This window comes from Aedes albopictus, chromosome 2, assembly GCF_035046485.1.
Source record: "Aedes albopictus strain Foshan chromosome 2, AalbF5, whole genome shotgun sequence".
In the NCBI taxonomy this organism is placed as follows: domain Eukaryota; kingdom Metazoa; phylum Arthropoda; class Insecta; order Diptera; family Culicidae; genus Aedes; species Aedes albopictus.
The window spans coordinates 406,980,857-407,000,537 of NC_085137.1; the positions used below are offsets into that span (position 1 = coordinate 406,980,857).

At 39.8% G+C, this 19,681-nt stretch overlaps 1 protein-coding gene across 1 annotated transcript in view; it reads left to right on the top strand.

Moving 5' to 3' along the window:
* LOC115268507 (O-acyltransferase like protein-like) overlaps positions 1–19,465 on the top strand; it is a 30,448-nt gene extending 10,983 nt beyond the window's left edge. Inside the window, exons 3-8 of the mRNA XM_029876591.2 lie at positions 3,098–3,278; positions 3,347–3,445; positions 3,626–4,361; positions 4,421–4,571; positions 4,636–4,822; positions 19,175–19,465. Of these exons, the coding sequence (XP_029732451.2) occupies positions 3,098–3,278; positions 3,347–3,445; positions 3,626–4,361; positions 4,421–4,571; positions 4,636–4,822; positions 19,175–19,458 (1,638 nt within the window). The 3' untranslated portion in view covers positions 19,459–19,465. The remainder of the gene's footprint in view (positions 1–3,097; positions 3,279–3,346; positions 3,446–3,625; positions 4,362–4,420; positions 4,572–4,635; positions 4,823–19,174) is intronic.
* Positions 19,466–19,681: the final 216 nt, after the last annotated feature.

Here is a 19,681-nt window from a genome sequence, read left to right on the forward strand (position 1 = left end):
TTCGATAAAGTAGAATAGAATCTAGGCGCTGTACAAAATGTAAGTGCAGCTGTCAATTGAAATTGCTCACGTAGTGCCCCAGTGGACAATAGAGCTGTAAATTAGGTTAAGTGATGAAGAATAAAATAAGAAGTTATAACATGTTGAATATTTTTTGAATAAATATAAATTCCATTATTTTTCAAAATTTGCCACTACCACTAGTAAGTTAGAAACTTGAACCAAACGGCTTTTAAACTGAAAATTCTTGACAAGATAAACTACTTTTTCATAGACATCAACATTCTAAAAGTCTAAAGTCTAAGTAATTAGAGTCCCGAGATATATGAGTTTCAATTTCGTAGGTGCTACGTCTGTTTGTCGGTGATTCTTGTTATATCAAAAATAGGTGTAACACTGACGTAATATCTATCCCATATATTTCAAGATCTTAACTATTTAGACAGTTGGCCTCCTCGACAAAATTGTTTGGCTGGTCAAGGACATTCAATTGATGGGCCGTATGATTTCAAATCCTTCCACTAGGATTCGCTAGAGGGCATACACATTTTTAGTTTTACTTATCTCAGGATCGTGAATAATTGGAAATATGGTTGTTTCATTAAAGTTGTTTGGTAGATCAAGGACTTTCAGTTTAATTGCCGTATGGTATTAATTTCTGCCACACAGTGGTGGTAGTTGCAAATTTTCAAAAGCATGCCAATTTTATTAATTCCCCAAAACACATTCAACAAGCTATTCAACAAGTATGAAATTTAAAATTTGTAAGTTCTCTAGCGCTGCCTGTTGGTGGAACTTTGAATCAAACTATCCATCAACTGTAAGTCTTTGACCAACTTAAGAACTTTGTAATTTCGTCTGTTGGCCACTCATATCACAGAAATTTTCGGTTTGAGTGTTATTAGATTACGATTAAAAAAATGTACAATATCGCAGTACAATTACATCGTAGATTTTGGCCAAACACAATCTCCCCCGTCCTTCAAAAGTCTACGTAGTTTATCAATCGGCAATGGTACGCAATTTATAAACGATATCTCGAAAAAGAGCTCATACACAACAAGAACGAAACTGTTTTGAATATAGAACCACGTTGGTCTAATTCGGAAGCCGTCCAAGCCAGAAAGATTTGGTCTTTTCCACAGAACTTTATTTCGTGACGTTACAACGCAAACTTCAACCAGGTGAAACTCAGGCTTCCGTGAACCGATTTTCTTTTTTTTAGTCTCATTTGAAAGTTCTTTTCGATTACAAAGAGCATACAAAATTTCATATTTGTAACAATTTCCGTATTTAAATAAAATTTAAAAATGTTGATTTTTCGTGACGTTACAACGCAATAAAAACCCATACTATGATCAGCCATATTTCAGAGTTGTGAAGTCTTCCGATTAAAAATCTTTTTATGCTTAAAAATCTACATACATATATCTACAAATAATGGAAGACTTTTGAAAAATCAATGTGTTGGTGTTTAAAATGCGATAGTTTGGATGAGAAATGTGCATAATAGACTTAAAATCACGATTTTAATGTTAATCTTAATCGTCGTTCAATTTATATTTATTGTCACACTAATATCATGTCGATTACATTTTTGGATGACAAAAGTAATGTAGAATGTGAGAAAAATGTCAAATATGCCATAACTCAACTTTGAAAAATTGGTATTGATGATACGGGGCCCGTAGAATGTGTCATATATAAAAATGAGTTCGAAGTCCCTTTGAGGCAACAAAACTCAAAAACGGGTGAACCGATCAGCATGATTTTTGCACGGTTCGATTCGTATTCATGGTGGCTGTGTTTATATGTAAAAAAAGTTAGGAAAATGAACTAAAAATGTAATAAAATAGACAAAATGCTGATTTTCTATGAGCTGGGAAGGAAATCAACACGACCGAAATGAAATCAATCTAGAGTGCGGTGCTGTTGAGCTCAAAAACAGTTGTCAAACCACCACAAGACGGCAAGACAAAGTTTGCCGGGACAGCTAGTATCCACATAAATATATCCAGACTACTGATAAGCTACACTGTCGTGAATCGCATATCTGTCCCATTTGCATAGGAAATCCAGCAAAGATGGGACTGATATGCGATTCACGGCAGTACAGTTCTTATAAAAAAAACGAAACGATCAATTCTGACTATACATGTCAATGGTTGCTCCTCCGTGATTGATCTGAACTTGTACCAGTTGCACTGTGATCCAACTGAATAAGGGGCTGGGACATTCCACTTATTCTCAAAGTGCAATTTTATCAGCTCATGCATATTTGATCAATAACGGCGCCGGCCAAGTCCTTATAGTCAGCTGGGAAGGGAAAGGAATGTTAGAGTGTACTGGTTGTTGCTACTAGAGACCGAGAGCACTCTGCGTCCCACAACCCGCATGGACTGGGGTATTTGTTAGACGGAAAGGATGGGAGATCTGGGAGTCACCGTTGGGTCGGTGATGCGATCCATGGATAGGGTTATTTATGAGCCTCTGCACGAATCTGGTGTACTGCTCACTCCCACAGAAAATTTGAAAACAGCGCGCACAGTAAAAGTCAAATGTGACTTTTACTGTGCGCGCTGTTTTCAAATTTTCTGTGGGAGTGAGCAGGACAGGGCAAATTCGTACAGAGGCTCATAGTGTTCGTGATAGATTGTGTGGTGAATAAGGTGAATAAGGTCAAGCGGCACAGCACGCTTTGGTTGCATAACTTATAGGCGTTATATATACACTGTGCTGTGAGTGGAAGTTGGAAAGGGAGGGAAACGACTTTTTTCAATTCGTTTCTGGTTCTAGCGATGGCTATGAACATATGAATATACATGAGTTGTATACGTAGAGAAGAGAGAGTGAGAGAAAGTGGATAGAAAGATACAAAGTAGGATGAAAAGGACGGGCCAGGGATTGAACCCATGACCTTCTGCATACGAATCAGAAGCGGTAGCCACTAGACCACCAAGCCCGTCTGATAAGCTACAGTTCTTATCAATGAGACTAAGTTTGATGATCCAAACTTGATGGAAGAAAAGATAAATTAATTGTTTTGTTTCAAAGAACATTCACAACACACTAAATCGATGTTTCAAACATTTTACAGTACATGGTATCCATGGCGGTAACCCACGAACAGCTCCACAACTATCAATCCAAGTACGGTAAACTGATTAACATATGCGTCAACAACCGCATGGAACGCGATTACCAGCTGTCTCAGCACGCCTATTCGGAGATCGAGCACTGCGTTACCAATGACCCCCTGGTGACCCGCAGCGACTTTGGTTAGTCAGCCACCATCCTTGGTGGCATTGGTGGCACGATATTTATTAATCGTCCGATTACTTTCTAGATTGGATGACGGTGACATTCCTCGTGATCGGTGTCACGTTGATTGGATCCGCTGTTGGAGCATCGGTTGTCGATTTGCTGGGTGGAGCGACAGTAAAAGGTTTGCATTATAGATTAGGCTCCCCTAAAAGTGAGGTCCGTGTACGTATTTGTTGATAACTGTAGAATAGTTGCTCGCTCACGCCCTAACTAACCAAAAGTTTGGCTAACAGAAAACTTAATGAGCTAAACATGTACAAGGGATTTTGAACCTTCTCTAACGAATGCTAACTGGTTTCAGATCACATCGTGGTGTCTGCCTTTTCGATCCGGCGCAATTGGGCGCGCCTCACCGAGGTCAACACATCAAAAATTTACAAAGATATTGGCTACATCGACGGCCTCCGTGTATTCATCAACATCTACGTGCTCTTGGTTCATTGTATCCTTGTGGTCGGTGCAGTACCAACTAGCGACCCGTCCATTGCCGAGGGACTTCTACAATATCGAGTAATCCAAAACATTACAGCAACCGCGTATCAGACAGTGCAGTTTTTCATCGTGATCACCGGTATTCTATTGATGGCGAACTTCATGAAGGACTTGGAAGACAAACCGCAGCTGAGCTTCGAGTACTTCTGGAAGAAGATCATTAACCGATGGTTCCGGTTGTGTCCGGTTTACTATTACTTCCTGCTAATGTCCATGGTAGGACACGCACTTCCTGGTGTCGAGCTCGGCCCCTTGGGATACAAAGCAGTGGTCATGGAGCGCAACATTTGTAGAGAAAGAGGCTGGAAGAACATACTGTTTGTGAGCAATCTCACGAACGGGTTTGTGCCTTGTTTTCTGCAAGGTTGGTACCTGGGAGCGGATCAACAAATGTTCCTCGGCGCTATCTTGGTGCTGACAGTAATTTGGAAGTATCCTAAGAGCATTAAACCAATGCTTGTGGTACTGCTAGTGATACCTAACGTCATTGCAACTGTAATAACCCACAAACTAGGACTGGAGTCTGTGATACCGATAAGATTAAGGTTGACCTTTGTGAAGAATTCACATGCATTACGGAAACTAACTTCTATTGCATTTGCAGCGAGCTAAAGTTTTTGTTATCCTTCGAAAAGTGGTTCTTTCACATCTATCAGCCCTCGTACGTCACTGCACATAGCATCATCGCTGGAATGATCGCCGGATACCTATATCATGAAACGAAACGAGGACGACTAAACCTCGATGAATCCAAGGTTTGTAGTCATATGTAGATATTTATATGAGTAAATCATCATTTCTGCTTCTATTCCATTATAGCTGTACGCCGTTCTCCGGAAAATTACCGTTCCCATAACTGTCATAGGATTCCTGTCACCATGTCTGTTCTATGAATTTGACTTCCCTCGACCTTCGTGGACGGTTCTGCTGCATTCGATTCTGTACCGTAACTACGGAGCGTTTGTCGCCTGTATGTGTTTCATCCACTGGTTCCGAAGTCAGCCAGGTTAGTAGTACCCCCTGAAGCTCTCTGAAATCCTTTGAAATCCTCGGACCTATCGGTTCCCTGCAATCATCTTGAATCTTCATAAAAATCACCTGATATACCTCTGGAACTTATAGCCGATGCGGTAAACGCACGGGTATTCAGCATGACCATGCTGAGGGTGACGGGTTCAATTCCCGGTCGGTCCAGGATCTTTTCGTAAAGGAAATTTCCTTGACTTCCTTGGGCATAGAGTATCTTCGTGCCTGCCACACGATATACGCATGCAAAATGGTCATTGGCAGAGGAAGCTCTCAGTTAATAACTGTGGAAGTGCTGAGAAGCAGGCTTTATCCCAATGAGGACGTTACGCCAAGAAGAAGAAGAAGAAGAACCCCTGGAACTCCCAAAGATCCTTTCGACACTGAGGAACCTCCTTAACCTCCCCAAAAACCTCTCTGTAACCGCTTGAATCCATTGCAACCTCCCTGAATCCCTCTAAAACTCCTTTCTGGGCCATGGATAAAGCACGTTTAACAAAAAATATGACACAAGTATACTGCCGTGTGCAGCATAGTTGTCCCATGTTCCAAAACAGCAAACTGAGAAAAACGCGTTTTATGTTTCAGCATTGTTTCCATCTCTACGGACAAGTGTAATAAAAACACAAAATGAATCCACCATCATAGCGTTAGAATTGGTATTTATCATTGAAGTTTGAACAAAAAGTTTCATAACCATACAATTTACTTTGATTATTTAAAGAAAAGCTCTAGTGAGACTGTTATGCCGATAAATCTAGCAATTTTCGGGATTTTCTCGGCATAAGCTGTCCCATGTCATGTGAGATGTTCAGCATAAGCTGTCCCATGTTGTAATTTTCATCATAAGCTGTCCCATGTCGAGTTTTGCAGCATAAGCTGTCCCATGTTGAATTTTACAAATGATATCAGGATTTCCGGAAAATGTTCAGGATTCCCTCAGAGATGCTCGGACAGCTTTTTATGCGTATAAACTGAACATGATATAGCTTTTGAGAAAAAATAAATGAACATGGGACAGCTTATGCTGCAAAATTGAACATGGGACTGCATATGCTGCAAAATGGAACATGGGACAACTTATGATGACAAAACTGAACATGGGACAAATTGACTTGATGTTGTTTTCATGGAGTTTCTGAACAAAGTATACTAATCGAGAGTAAATTCTGAAAGTATATGCGAAAATAGACCTTTTGATGATAAAAAGTCAAAATCGCCAAAAAGTAACATGGGACAACTATGCTGCACACGGCAGTATAAACTAGTATACATGATTTTTAAACTCGGTAAGCAGGATGAATTGAAATCGATTTTTGTTATGTTTTTGCAAAGTTGCTCACTTCATGCATATCATTCTCCGCAACCAATGCTCCGAATTCATCCCAACGATTCTGTGGGGTGTGAATATAGTTTAGTGTTATTCCCCTTGAGTGTCCTTCCCCTAGCCAGCACCATGACGAGGTTGTCAGTGTGAAGCTGCCTCTTTTAGGAGAGGAGCTTTGGCGGAGAAAGTTGCCTTCATCGTGTGGTTACGTATTATGCCAAGCGATTCTACTGTAGTTTGCTTAGATGGTTTGGTACGGATTGATCCAGTGAGTTACGCAATATTCACAGATTCTTCCAAAAATTCCTTGATGACGTCGACGATGGAGCTCCACGTTGGAGATCCAATTGTGAGGCCACTATGCACGAATTATATACCGCAGGCATCTATTGATGAAGACCTGCAGCCGTTGAGTGTTCTTCACTGATACACACCAGGTTTCACTGGCGTACAGCAACACAGGTTTCACGTTTGAGTTGAGAACTCGGATTTTGGTGTGTTGACTAATTTGACTGTTTTTTTTTCTCCCTGAATCCCTATATAATCCTCATGAAACTTCCCAGAAACTCCCTCAAAAGCACCCCTGAGACTCACATTAAAATCCATTAACCCTTCAGCGCGCGCGCTGTTGTAAAAAGTACAACACTACCAAAAAACCTCGCTTTTAGTATACAGCGCGAGCGCGGTGCAGTTTCGGTTGTTTGATGGCGCGCGTCCTGGAAGGTTAAAAAACTCTGGAACCTCGTGTTACCTCTTTGAGGCCCCTGAAACCAACCATTATTTCCCGTTAAACTTTTCAAATTTCATCGTTTTGCTAGTCCATCAATAGTTTTCACTGATCCTTGACACGCAATGTATTACTACCCATCATAGTCTGTTGAAGTTTTGATCCCAAAACTATTCTATGGCCTCCGAAGTACTCCGAAGTTTGTATCGCAAATCCAAATTCTTAACCAAGTTTATATACGGTGAATGATTACATAACATAGTCTACGGTACTCGAAAAGCCTCAAAGCACCCCTAGAAAATTCATAGTGCAAGAGTTAGGTGATCTTGGTCATCCAAACTACTCTGGAATTCAGTTTTCTTAAGATCTAAAGCATCTTCCATCATTTGTGTTCACTCTGTTCAAGAAATTCAGTCACGTTGATGTCCAGTAGACCTCGCAATGCTACGAGAAACTTGATATTGTGGAAGTTGGACATTTCATGAAATACAAATGGCCTCCAATACACATGAAGTTTGGATTTCAATATCTACATACTGTATCATGCTTTAATTGTAAAAAAAAAATCATGGATTGTTGTATATACTGCTGATGGAGCCTCAGTGCACAACTATAATGCTTTTGGAACATTAATGGATATTCCAGGCTTTCCAAACTATTCTGGAATTAGTACCTTCAAGGCCTACCGGCTCTACTCATGTTTCTCTTCACTCTATCGGCATAATTCTTTCACGATTGTGTCCGTTGCACCTCCTAATATATACACTTGCATATAATTGGACACAATGTATTCCTTCAAGACATCTGCCTAGAATTCATCCAAGAATCCCTCTAGGAATTTCTCCAGAAATTCCCCGAAAAATTCCTCAAAAAACCTGCAGGTTATCCTCCAGAAATTCTTTCAAAAAGTACTCCAGGGGTTTATCCGAGATTACTTTCAGGCATTTCTCCAGAAATTCTTTCAGGAATCCTTGAAGAAATTTTTCAAGGAATTTGTACCGAAATTACTTCACAAAATCCTCCAGGATCGTCCAGGAATTCCCCCAGAGATTTTTAAAGATTTTTTTTCAAAAACTCCTCCAGAAATCCGTTCACGACCTTCAGAATCCTTCAGGAAACCTGTTGAAGTTCCTCAAGAAAATACTCCTGGGATTACTCTAAGAATTCGTCTGAGAATTCGTTCGGGGGTGTTTCTCCAAAAATTTCTTAAGGAATTATTCCAAAAACTCCTCCCAAAATTACTCCAGGAACTCCTTCAGGAATTCTTCAATAAATTCTTTTTGGAATGTCACTAGAGAATCCTACAGAAATTTCTCCAGAAATTATTGCGAAAACTTCTTCAGGATGTCTTCCAGGAAATCCTCTTATTATACCTTCAGGGATTCCCCCGAGAATTCCTTCAGGATTTCCACCAAAAATTCCTTAAGGAATTCCTCCAAGAAATTATCCAGAAATTTCTCCAAGAATTCATCCAGGAATTCCTCCAAGACATCCGCCTAGAATTCTTCCAAAAATCCCCCCGAGAATTTCACAAAGACTTCTGTCAGGAATTTTGCCAGAAATACCTCCGGGTATTTTTTTCAAGAAAATACTTCAAGAATTCATCCAAAAAATCCTTCAGAAATTCCTTCATGAATACCTCCAAGATTCTTCAGGAAACCTCCAGAAACTCCTCAAGAACATACTTCCAGGAACTGCTCTGGGACTTCTTCCAAGAATCCCTCCAAGAATCCCTCCTGGAATTTTCCCAACAATTTCTCCAGATATTGCACCACAACTTCTGCTAAGAATTTCTCCAAGAATCCGTTTCTTTCAAGAATTCTGGCATGAACTCTTAATAAGAATTTCTCCAAGACCTGCTTCAAAACTTCTGTCAAAAATTACTCTAACAATCCCACCAGTATGTTCTTATGAATTCATCAAGGAATACCACCAAGGATTTTGCAATAAATACCTTCAGGAATTCTTCCAAGAAAACCTCCAGAAATTCCCCTAGAAATGCCTACAAATTTGATTTTTTGGTTGAGTTCCTGGAGGATTTCCTGGAGTATTTCCTGTTAGAATTCATGGAGTAATTGCTGGAAAATTCCTAAAATAATTTCTGGAGGAATTCACGTGAGCAATTCCTAAAGTATTCCCCGGAACAATTCCTGGAGTAATTTCTGGAGGATTTCCTGGAATAATTGTTGAAGGGATTCCTAGAGAAATTCCTGGAGGATTTCCTGGAGGAATTCTTGGAATATTCCTTGTAGGAATTCATGGAGTATTTCCCGGAACAAATCCTAGAAAAAATCCTGTAGTAATTCCAGGAGGAATTCGCAGAGATTTCTTGAAGAAATTACTGGTGAAATTTCTGGAAGAATTCCAGGAGGAATTACTGGAGGAATTTCTGAAGGAATTCTTGGATTATTTCCTGGAGGAATTTCTGGAATATATTCTGGAGATATTCGTAGAGTAACTCCTGGAGGAATTTCTAGAGTAATTCCTGGAGGAATTCCAAGAGGAATTCCTGAAAGAATTCCTGGAGTAACTTCTGGAGTATTTGCTGGAAAATTTTCTGGAATATATCCTGGAGTATATCCTGGAGGAATTACTGGAAGAATCCCTGGAGAAATGCCTGGAGGAATTCCTGGAAGAATTCTTGGATGAATTCCTGGAGGAATTCCTGGAGGAATTCGCGAAGGAATTTCTGGAGGATTTCGTGGAGGAATTCCTGGAGGATTTCGTGGAGGAATTTCTGGAGGATTTCGTGGAGGAATTCCTGAAGGAATTCTTGGAGGATTGCTGGAGGAATTCCTGAAGGAATTCCTAGATTATTTGCTGGAGGAATTTCTGGAATATATCCTGGAGATATTCGAAGATTTATTCCTGGAGAAATTTCTAGAGTAATTCCTGGAGGAATTCCTGAAGGAGTTCATGGAGTAAGGGGCTGTCCATAAACCACATAGACCAAAATTTGGCCATCTTAGAACCACCCCCCCCCCCGCCTTGTAGACTTTTTTTCCATACAAACATTTTGAAATTTGTATGGAGCGTGGACTTTCCCCCCAAAAAGTCTACGTGGTTTATGAACGGCCCCTAATTCCTGAAGTATTTGCCGGAAGAATTTCTGGAATATATCTTAGAGTACATCCTGAAGGAATTCCTATATTATTTGTTGTAGGAATTTCTGGAATATGTCCTGGAGTATATCCTGGAGAAATTCGTAGAGTAATTCCTGGAGGATTTCCTGAAGGAATTCCTGAAGAAATTCCTGAAGTAAATCTTGGAATATTTGCTGGAAGAATTTCTGGAATACATCCTGGAGGAATTATTGGAGAAATCCCTGGAAGAATTCCTGGAGGAATGACTGATGGAACTCCTGAAGAATTTCTGGAGGAATCCCTGTGAGGAATCCGTGGCGGAACCCCTGTTGGGATTGCTGAAAAAATTCGGGGTTTATTTTGGTAAAATTCTTGGATGAATTACTAGAAATTTTATTTTGAGGACGCCGTAGAAGAATTTCTGAAGGAATCCCTTAATGAATTCTCAGATGAATAAAGAGTTATTCATAGAGGAAGTCGTGGAGGTATTTTTGGAGAAACTACGAGGGAAAATTGCCCGGAGAAATTCCCTGGAGGAATTCCTGGAGTGATCCCTGGAAGAATTCCTGCAGGAATCCCTGGGGAAATTTCTGGAAGAATTCCTTGAGGAATTTCTAAAGAAATTCCTGGATTAGTTGCTGAAGGAAATCCTGGATGAATTACTGAAGGAGCTCCGGAGGGATTTCTGGAGGAATACCCAAATGAATTCATAGATGAGTCCATGGAGGAAGTCATGGAGGAATTTGTAAAGGAATCCCTGGGGGTATTCCTGAAGGAATTCCTGGAGGAATTTCTAGAGGAATCGCTGGAGGAATCCCTAGAAGAATTCGTAGGAAAATTCCTGGTGGAATCCATGGAAAACTTCCTGGAGGAATCCCAGAAGAAATTTCTACAAAATCTCTTGGGAAATTACCTGGAGGAGTTTTCAGAGAACTCCTGAAATCGTTGGGGGAATCCCGAAGAATCCTCGGTTATCCATGAACTTAGGTTGGCCAAGGACTTTCGCGAGTAGGCGCCTTAAGATCTATAAGCGTAATCGATGGATTGTAGTTCGTGCTGAGAATAAATGTTTTACTAAAATCAGGGAACTTTAATATTTGAGGGGATAAAAGTTTGTTTTTGAGTGTTACGAAGGCTTGTTTACATTGTTCATTCCAGACAAATTTTGCATTTTTACGCGATAAAGCATTTAATGGAGCAGCTACATCAGCGAAGTAAGGAATGAAGCGTCTGTAGTAATTGCAGAACGCAACAAATCTTTTTACTTCATCTGCTGTTTTTGGCTCGGGATAGTTCAAAATTGAAGAGTATTTGCTTTTATCGGGTTGAATACCCTGTTCGGATATGTGATGTCCTAAATAGGTACCGTGCCATGCCCTAATACCGTGTGCCTCCTAATACCGTGTATTTGACAAAAAACTCAAATATTTAACTAAGTGTATTATTTTTTTAACTGAGTAACTAGTTCAATCATTAGCATATTAAACCTTCTTAAGTTAGGCGTGATAAATTTGCCACATATTTACAAAAATAAGCAATTAAAAATATTTACAGAATGTGAGTGCGAAGTACCAATACACGGTATTAGGGCATGGTTCCTTTTGTGTTCCAAATACCGTGTTTCGACTAAAACTTGCAAACTGAAAATATTATTGATACTTTTTACTTTATAAATCATTTGCACAAACCTCTAGGCAACGTTTGACGCACAGGTTCTTTTAAGTGTGAACTTAGTATGATTGATATAGTGATGATTCAAAGGACCAGCAATGTATGCGGGTCGCATACACGGTATTAGGAACAATGCTATGTTTTACAATTTTGATTTTAACAATGGATTAAACATTGGGAATACCATTAATCATATTTATTATACATAATACAGACAATAAGCAATAATATAGCGTTTGAAAAATCAAGAAACGTGGATTATTGATTTTTACAGGGCTCTTTGAAGTGAAGAGCGTCCTTAAGGTCACGGTATTAGGGCATGGCACGGTAACATCCGCACAGAAAAAATTACATTTTGAAGGGTTCAATTTCAGGTTGAATTTTCGTAATTTATCAAAAACTTTTTCGAGGTTAGCCAAATGATGATCAACTGAGCATCCGACTACGATTATGTCGTCTATGTATAGGAATGCACTCTCTGGAGGCAATCCACTCAGAGCAATAGTCATCATTCTCTGAAAACTATTTGGTGAAATATTCAGACCGAACGGAAGTCGGTTGAACTCAAAATGACCAGAAGACGTGGAGAAGGCTGTGAATTGCTTAGAACTTTCATCGAGTTCAACTTGATGGAAGCCGGACATCAGGTCTAATGTGCTGAAATATTTCGCTCGACCGAGTTGATCGAGGATGTCGTCTATTCTGAGTAAAGGGAATTTATCGGCAACTATTTTCTTATTTAGTTGCCTAAAATCTACTACCAAACGCCATTTTTTAGTGTCTGTTGTGGACTTCTTTGGTACAAGAAGTATGGGGGAATTATAGGGCGATACAGAAGGTTGTATTATATTATCATTTAAAAGTTTATCGACTTGTGTATTAATTTCTTGTCGATGACGGGCTTGGTGGTCTAGTGGCTACCGCTTCTGATTCGTATGCAGAAGGTCATGGGTTCAATCCCTGGCCCGTCCTTTTCATCCTACTTTGTATCTTTCTATCCACTTTCTCTCACTCTCTCTTCTCTACATATACAACTCATGTATATTCATATGTTCATAGCCATCGCTAGAACCAGAAACGAATTGAAAAAAGTCGTTTCCCTCCCTTCCAACTTCCACTCACAGCACAGTGTATGTTTAACGCCTATAAGTTATGCAACCAAAGCGTGCTGTGCCGCTTGACCTTATTCACCTTATTCACCACACAATCTATCACGAACACTATAAATAACCCTATCCATGGATCGCATCACCGACCCAACGGTGACTCCCAGATCTCCCATCCTTTCCGTCTAACAAAATACCCCAGTCCGTGCGGGTTGTGGGACGCAGAGTGCTCTCGGTCTCTAGTAGCAACAACCAGTACACTCTAACATTCCTTTCCCTTCCCAGCTGACTATAAGGACTTGGCCGGCGCCGTTATTGATCAAATATGCATGAGCTGCCAAAATTGCACTTTGAGAATAAGTGGAGTGTCCCAGCCCCTTATTCAGTTGGATCACAGTGCAACTGGTACCAGTTCAGATCAATCACGGAGGAGCAACCATTGACATGTATAGTCAGAATTGATCGTTGATCGTTTTTGTGTATTAATTTCTTGTCGATGAATTTCCGGTGACCGATAGTTTTTAATGTATACCGGTACGTTGTCAGACATATTAATATTCTGCTTGTAGAAATTATTGCTTGAGAGTGTATCTCCTTCTAAAACAAAGATGTCGTTAAATTTCCCACAAAGATTCGACAGCTTTTGTTTATACATTTCAGGTGTATTTTTCAATTTTAACTCCTCAAAGAGTTTTTGTTCTCGTTCTTTTTTGTTAGATTTGTCGTAATTAAGAATATTATAATTTTTAAGTGGTACGTAAGTCCTTTCAAAATTTTTGTCAATCCGTATGGTATCATCATTCGTGTTGATTAATTTCACGACGTGATTTTTAGAGTTTACTATTGCGTTAGCACAATGAACTCCAGGTTTAATTTCATTAGCTAGTAAAACATAATTGTCGTTAATTTTTTCGAAATAAACGTGTTTAAAAATTTCACATCTTGGTGGTAAAACCAAATCTCCGTTCAAATTGTCCTCAATTGGAATTTCTAGTATTTCTCCGTTGCTAATGACTGTTAGAACCCAAGTATCGTAATTAATGGAGCAATGATATTTGGTAAACAAATCTCGACCGAGAATTCCGTCTGTCGGTATTGGGAAGTTTTGATCGACTAATTGAAATTTATGTTGCACTGAAATACCATTGAAAAACGTGATATCTGTTGAAGCAGTTCCGATAGTCTCTGTAGATAGGTTATTTATGCCGATTATCTGACATTTTTCTGAGGAATTAATCGAATGGGATTGTTTTAGCGAATTGATTTTAAAAATTGAAACTTCGGCACCAGAATCAACTAGCAAGGTTGATTCTGTTGTTGAAAATTTTAATTTTGGGTATACAAAATTGCTGCAGGATGTATTAATTTGGAAGCATTGTCCATTATTTAGTTTCGAGTTACATGATGTATAACCTGCCCCTGCGGTTGAGTCGGCTGTTGCTGCTGATGTATGATGTTTTGGGGTTGGCCTTGATATGCTCTTTGGCTCCCAACCTGGCCCAGTTGAGGAGCTAGTTGGTTTTCCGATTGTGCAAAGAAAACGCGTGGAGCTTGAGAGCGAAATCTGCCACGTTGATTGCGATTAAAATTTTGGTGATTTTGCCTCTGATAACCATTGAAGTGGATTTCAGGGCGATGGTTCGATGAGCCGCGTGATTGGTATCTTCCATTTCGACCACGATTTCCGTTACCACGGCTCCTATGATAGCTGTTCGTGGAACGGCTATCACTGTATGTATTAAACCTAATATTTTGAGAGCGATAATGTAGAACGCTATTCGTATTATTTCCCGCTGAATCGTTTTCGGTAACCTTTTCAACCGCTGATGTGAGGGTGGTGAACTGTCCAGCCTTCAGGAGAAGTCTGGTTTCAGAATTTTTTACTCCTGCTACAAGAGCTTTAACTCCTGCTTTTACAGCCATTTTTGTAGCTGTATCAACTGGAACGTCTTCGCTTATATAGGCGCGTTCCAAATCTAAAGTGAGCTTCTCAATTTGCTCCGTAAATTTTCCAACATCGCCGTTCTGCTTTGTAGCGTTTAATTTTGCAACCACTGTTTCGGGTGCAGTTCGAATTTTACATTAATCCTCCAGTTTTTGTATTATAACATCAACATCTTCTGGGTTATCCCCAACTGCTGCTCGCGCTTTGCCTTCCAGGCGGGAAAGTATTACCTGGAGGGCAATCGCACGATTATCAACGGTCAGCAGCGACTTGCACGCTTTAAGAGCGGCTATCGTGCTGTTCAATTTCTCTCCATCACCATTGTACAAGGGAACTAGTATTGGAATTGTTCTAATAACTTCCATCAATTGTGCCATTCTTAAGGATTTATTTATTTTACTAGTGAAAATAATAGCTGTTACCGTTGCTTTGAATGAAATAACCTCAGTTTTACTTTTTAGCTCAACTAAAGACACTATAGCTTGATGGACTTGTTTTGCTTTTTCTAAGATAAAGTTATTTTCTACTGAATTTTCTACTTTTGTGAGGTTTGTTAATTGAGCAAGTAGAATATTTGCCAAATCTTTCTGTTTAAACAAAATTCTTTTAGAAGAGCGTACGTCAATCTTTTGTTTTAGATCGTTATAAATTGCTTTTAATTTTTCGTATTTATCCTTCATTGAGTTCTATGAAGTAATGAACCATTGGCTAATACAAAATTTACTGGTGTTCGCTACTCACTCATTTACTCATACTGGACTCTCAGTTCTGCTATAGGTTGGCCTCGCCAAGCGGTGTGCTTCGGGCATTTGTGATTTTTAAAATTGAAGAATCTGGATCATCTGCTATACCATGTTCAGCGCCGCAATTGATTTCGCCGCTTTGAGCGCAATCCTCTGCTCACGCTTTTTATACAAACCATATAGCACTATGGCTAAAAGGATGGCGACCACGATGAGTATTAACCACAGCAATAATGTTTGCAGCTCGTGGTGCTCGTCGTGCGTTTGCTGGTTCTGTACGACTGTGGTGAGATGTAAATCACCGTTTTCGTTATGTTGTTTACTTTGGTGTTTACCCATAATCACTTTAACTCCACTTGGATTAATTAATATCCTTTTCTAAGTTTCTCTCAGACTTAGAACCTGCACGGTTCGCCATGTGAATAAGTCGGAGGTTCGTTGTAGAATGAATCTTTATTCTCTTCGATCTTACTTGCTAGGTTACATCGATTGATTGGTTAATGGTAGAGATAGACAATGTATAAGTGAGACGGATAGAGTTGCGCTGTGCCAGAGTGTAATGGGAACCAGATGTAGGTCAGTTAGGTGCAATGCTTTGCAATGCACATCGATGCGTTGCAATGCATTGCTGAGTGTTGAATTTCAGATCGTTTACTTTATGCTTCCGGGTTAGCTTCTCACGCCACATGTTGGCTGGGAAGTGTCATTTGATTTGGGTGCAAAAAAGAGGTTTGTCTACTCAAGTGGTTTTCGAATAGACTGTGGGATACAAGGATGGTTCTTCGCGGTAGGCAATAATGGTAAATTATATGTGCAGGCACAGCACAGTAGTTACATTACTACATAATTCTGTAGATACGTAGTTTTCACAGATATTTCCAAGTATGCTCTAGGCCATCCAATAATTTCCGCGAATAAAGAATTTAAGATCTACAAGCGTAATAAATGGATTTTTAATACATTACTGATACGGTGTAACATCCTACAGATCCATAGATTGCCCTTGTAGATCTTAAGGCCTCTACTCGCGGAAGCTCTTAGAGACTTAGAATATCTTTGGAGATTTGTTCTCTTCAGCTCAATGATCCATGGTCCTGTTTGATCTTGCACCGTATAAGTAATGTCAGAACAATCCATTGATTTCACTTGTAGATCTTAAGACTTATACTCATGGAAGTTCTTGGAGGACCTAGAAGATCTTTGGCAATCATTTCTCAACAGAACTATGCTCCCTGGACCTGTAGGACGCTACACTGTATCAGTAATGTGACAACAAACCATTGATAGCGCTTGTAGATCTTCAGGTCTTTACTCATGGAAGTTCTTGGGGGACCTAGAACATCTATGGAAATTGATTGCTTACAGAAAAGTGGTTCATGGACCTGTAGGATGTTACAACGTATTACAAATGTAACAATAATCCATTGATTACGCTTGTTGGTCTTAAGGACAAGGTATTTGGAGTAAATTGCTCAAAATTTCTAGAGCACCGTTTTTTAGAGCCGTTGAACGGATGTGGTTGAAAATGCATCACGCTGTTGACAACTACTGAACAATTAGCGTGATGCATTTTCATCCAAATCCGTTCAACGGTTCTAAAAAACGGTGCTCTAGAAATTTTGAGCTATGTACTCCAAAGGCCTCGTGGAAATTCTTGGAGGACCTATAACATCTTTGGAAAAGGTTCCTTACAGAAAAACGGTTCTTGGACCTGTAGGATGTTACAACGTATTAGAAATGTAACAACAATCCATTGATTACGCTTGTAGATCTTGAGGCATTTACTCGTGGATGTTCTTGGAGGTCCTAGATCATCTTTGGAAATTATTTCTCTGCAGAACTATGCACTCTGGACCTGTAGGATGCTACACTGTATCAAAAATGAGGCAACAAACCTTTGGTAACGCTTGTAGATCTTCAGGTCTGTACTCGGGAAAGTTCTTGGAGGACCTATAACATCTTTAGAAAAAGTTCCTTACAGAAAAACGGTTCATGGACCTGCAACATGTTGCATCATATCAATCATGTGAGAACAATCCATTGTGTACGCTTGTAGATCTTAAGGCCTCAACTCGCGGAAGTTCACGAAAGACCTAGCATATGGAATGAATAGGAAATGAATACTCTTCAGTACAATGCTCAATGGCCCTCTGGGATGTTACAACGTATCGGTAATATGGCTAGAAATCATTGGCTAGGTTTGTAGATCTTCAGGCCTTTACTCGCGGAAGTTTTTGGAGATCAAAATTGCAGGTCATGTTTGAAAATTATTTATTTACAGAACAATGCTCCATAGACCTGTACAATGTTGCACCGTATCAGTATTGTAACAACAATCAATCCTTTCGCTCGTAGGTGTTGAAGCCTTCATTCGAGAAAGTTATTGGGTGTCCTGGAACATCTTTCTCTACACCTCCTTGCTCCATGGACCTGTGGGGTGCTGGCAGTCTCCTTGATCCTTCGCTTCGTCCGTATGAGCAGTCCATAACACCCCGAAATATCCTCTGCGATCTTCCTTGGGAACAGTATGCACTCTGCTCCCCATAACCCATCCCTTGTCCCCTTCCCCACTAATCCCTAGATTCAACCCGAACTACTATCTACCCCTTCCCTTTCCTTATTAACTCTCAAAAACAATCATCGAATATCTGAAGGTCAGAATATTTCAAATATTTTCAGATTTCCCTCAGTTTTTTTACACCTATTCCCGAATTAGCAATGTATTTTTACACGGTTTCTAAAATTAACACGGTTTTTTACATGGTTTCGCGAATTGACACGGTTTTTTTTACATGTTCTTTTGTACGGTACGTATCCCCCTTGTAAAAAAAAGACCTTAGTGTTATATTATGAGGTGCAACAGCCACATTCGTAAAAGAATTATGCCGATAGAGTGAAGAGAAGCAGGAGTAGCGCTTGTAGACCTTGAAGGTTCTAATTCCAGAAAAGTTTGGAAAACCTGGAATATCCAATGAATGTACCAAAAGCATTATAGTTGTTCACTGAGGCTCCATCAGCAGTATATACTTCAATCCACGAATATTTTTTACTATTGATGCATGATACAGTATGTAGATATTGAAAGCGAAACTTCAAAATGTATTGGAGGCCATCTGTATTTCACGGAATGTCCAACTTCCACAATATCGAGTTTCTCGGAGCATTGCGAGGTTCTAATGGACATGAACGTGACTAAATTCCTTGAACAGAGTGGACACAAATGATGGTAGATGTTTTAGATCTTAAGAAAATGAATTCCAGAGTAGTTTGGATGACCTAGATCACCCAGATCAATTTTCCAGGGGTGCTTTGAGGCTTTTTGAGTACCGTAGACTATGCTCTGTGATCATTCATCGTAACATTGGGTTTTGAATGTTGGATTTGTGACACAAACTTCGGAGTACTTTTGAGGCCTTAGAATAGCTCTGAGATCAAAACTTCAACAGACCATCAAAAAGGGGGAGGTACCATGCATTTCTTAGCACAACTATTCCCCTTGACTATAAAAAAGACTCTAGGGTAAAATGTTTTAAAACATAGAAGATGTTGTATTTGTACCAAAAGAAGATCGTCCCAGATGATTTCGGGTTATTGTAAGCTACTCGTCTAATTCTAGCAAACTTAGCTGACGTTCGGTTCTTAGGATGGCTATTAGAATCCTCACTGCACAAACAATCACCTGAATATCGCACTGTCTTCTTTTTATTATTATTATTATTATTATTTTCAGGCTCCATCCGTCGGTTTCTGGCCTCTCGACCGATGGCCAGCTTGGGTAAACTATCCTACAGTGTGTACGTGTTGCACGTCCCCCTGCTGAGGCTAATGGTCAACAACATGCCCACATTGATGGAGGCCACCGTACCCAGTGTAGGAGCGCTTATGTTGCGATTGGTTGTTCTATCGTACGCCCTCGGATTGGTGGTGTACTTGGTGCTTGAACAACCGACGTTCCAGTTGCTGAAACATTACATTTTGGATCGATCGTCGAATAAGGTTAAGAAAGCGGAGTAAAGTGATGCCATTGATGAGCTGAATAAAGTACTCTTTGAATGGTTTTACCCGGGGCGAATTTTATATCCTGAAGAACTGCAAAAGAATCACGGCGAATAATCGTGTTCAAGGGGCTTTTACCCATAGACCTTTTTTGTTGTTCTTCAATGCCAAGTACTAACGCTCATAAGAAATGTCCCATAAAAGTAACGACACAAGCGTAGAGATGACTGAGCCGAAATAG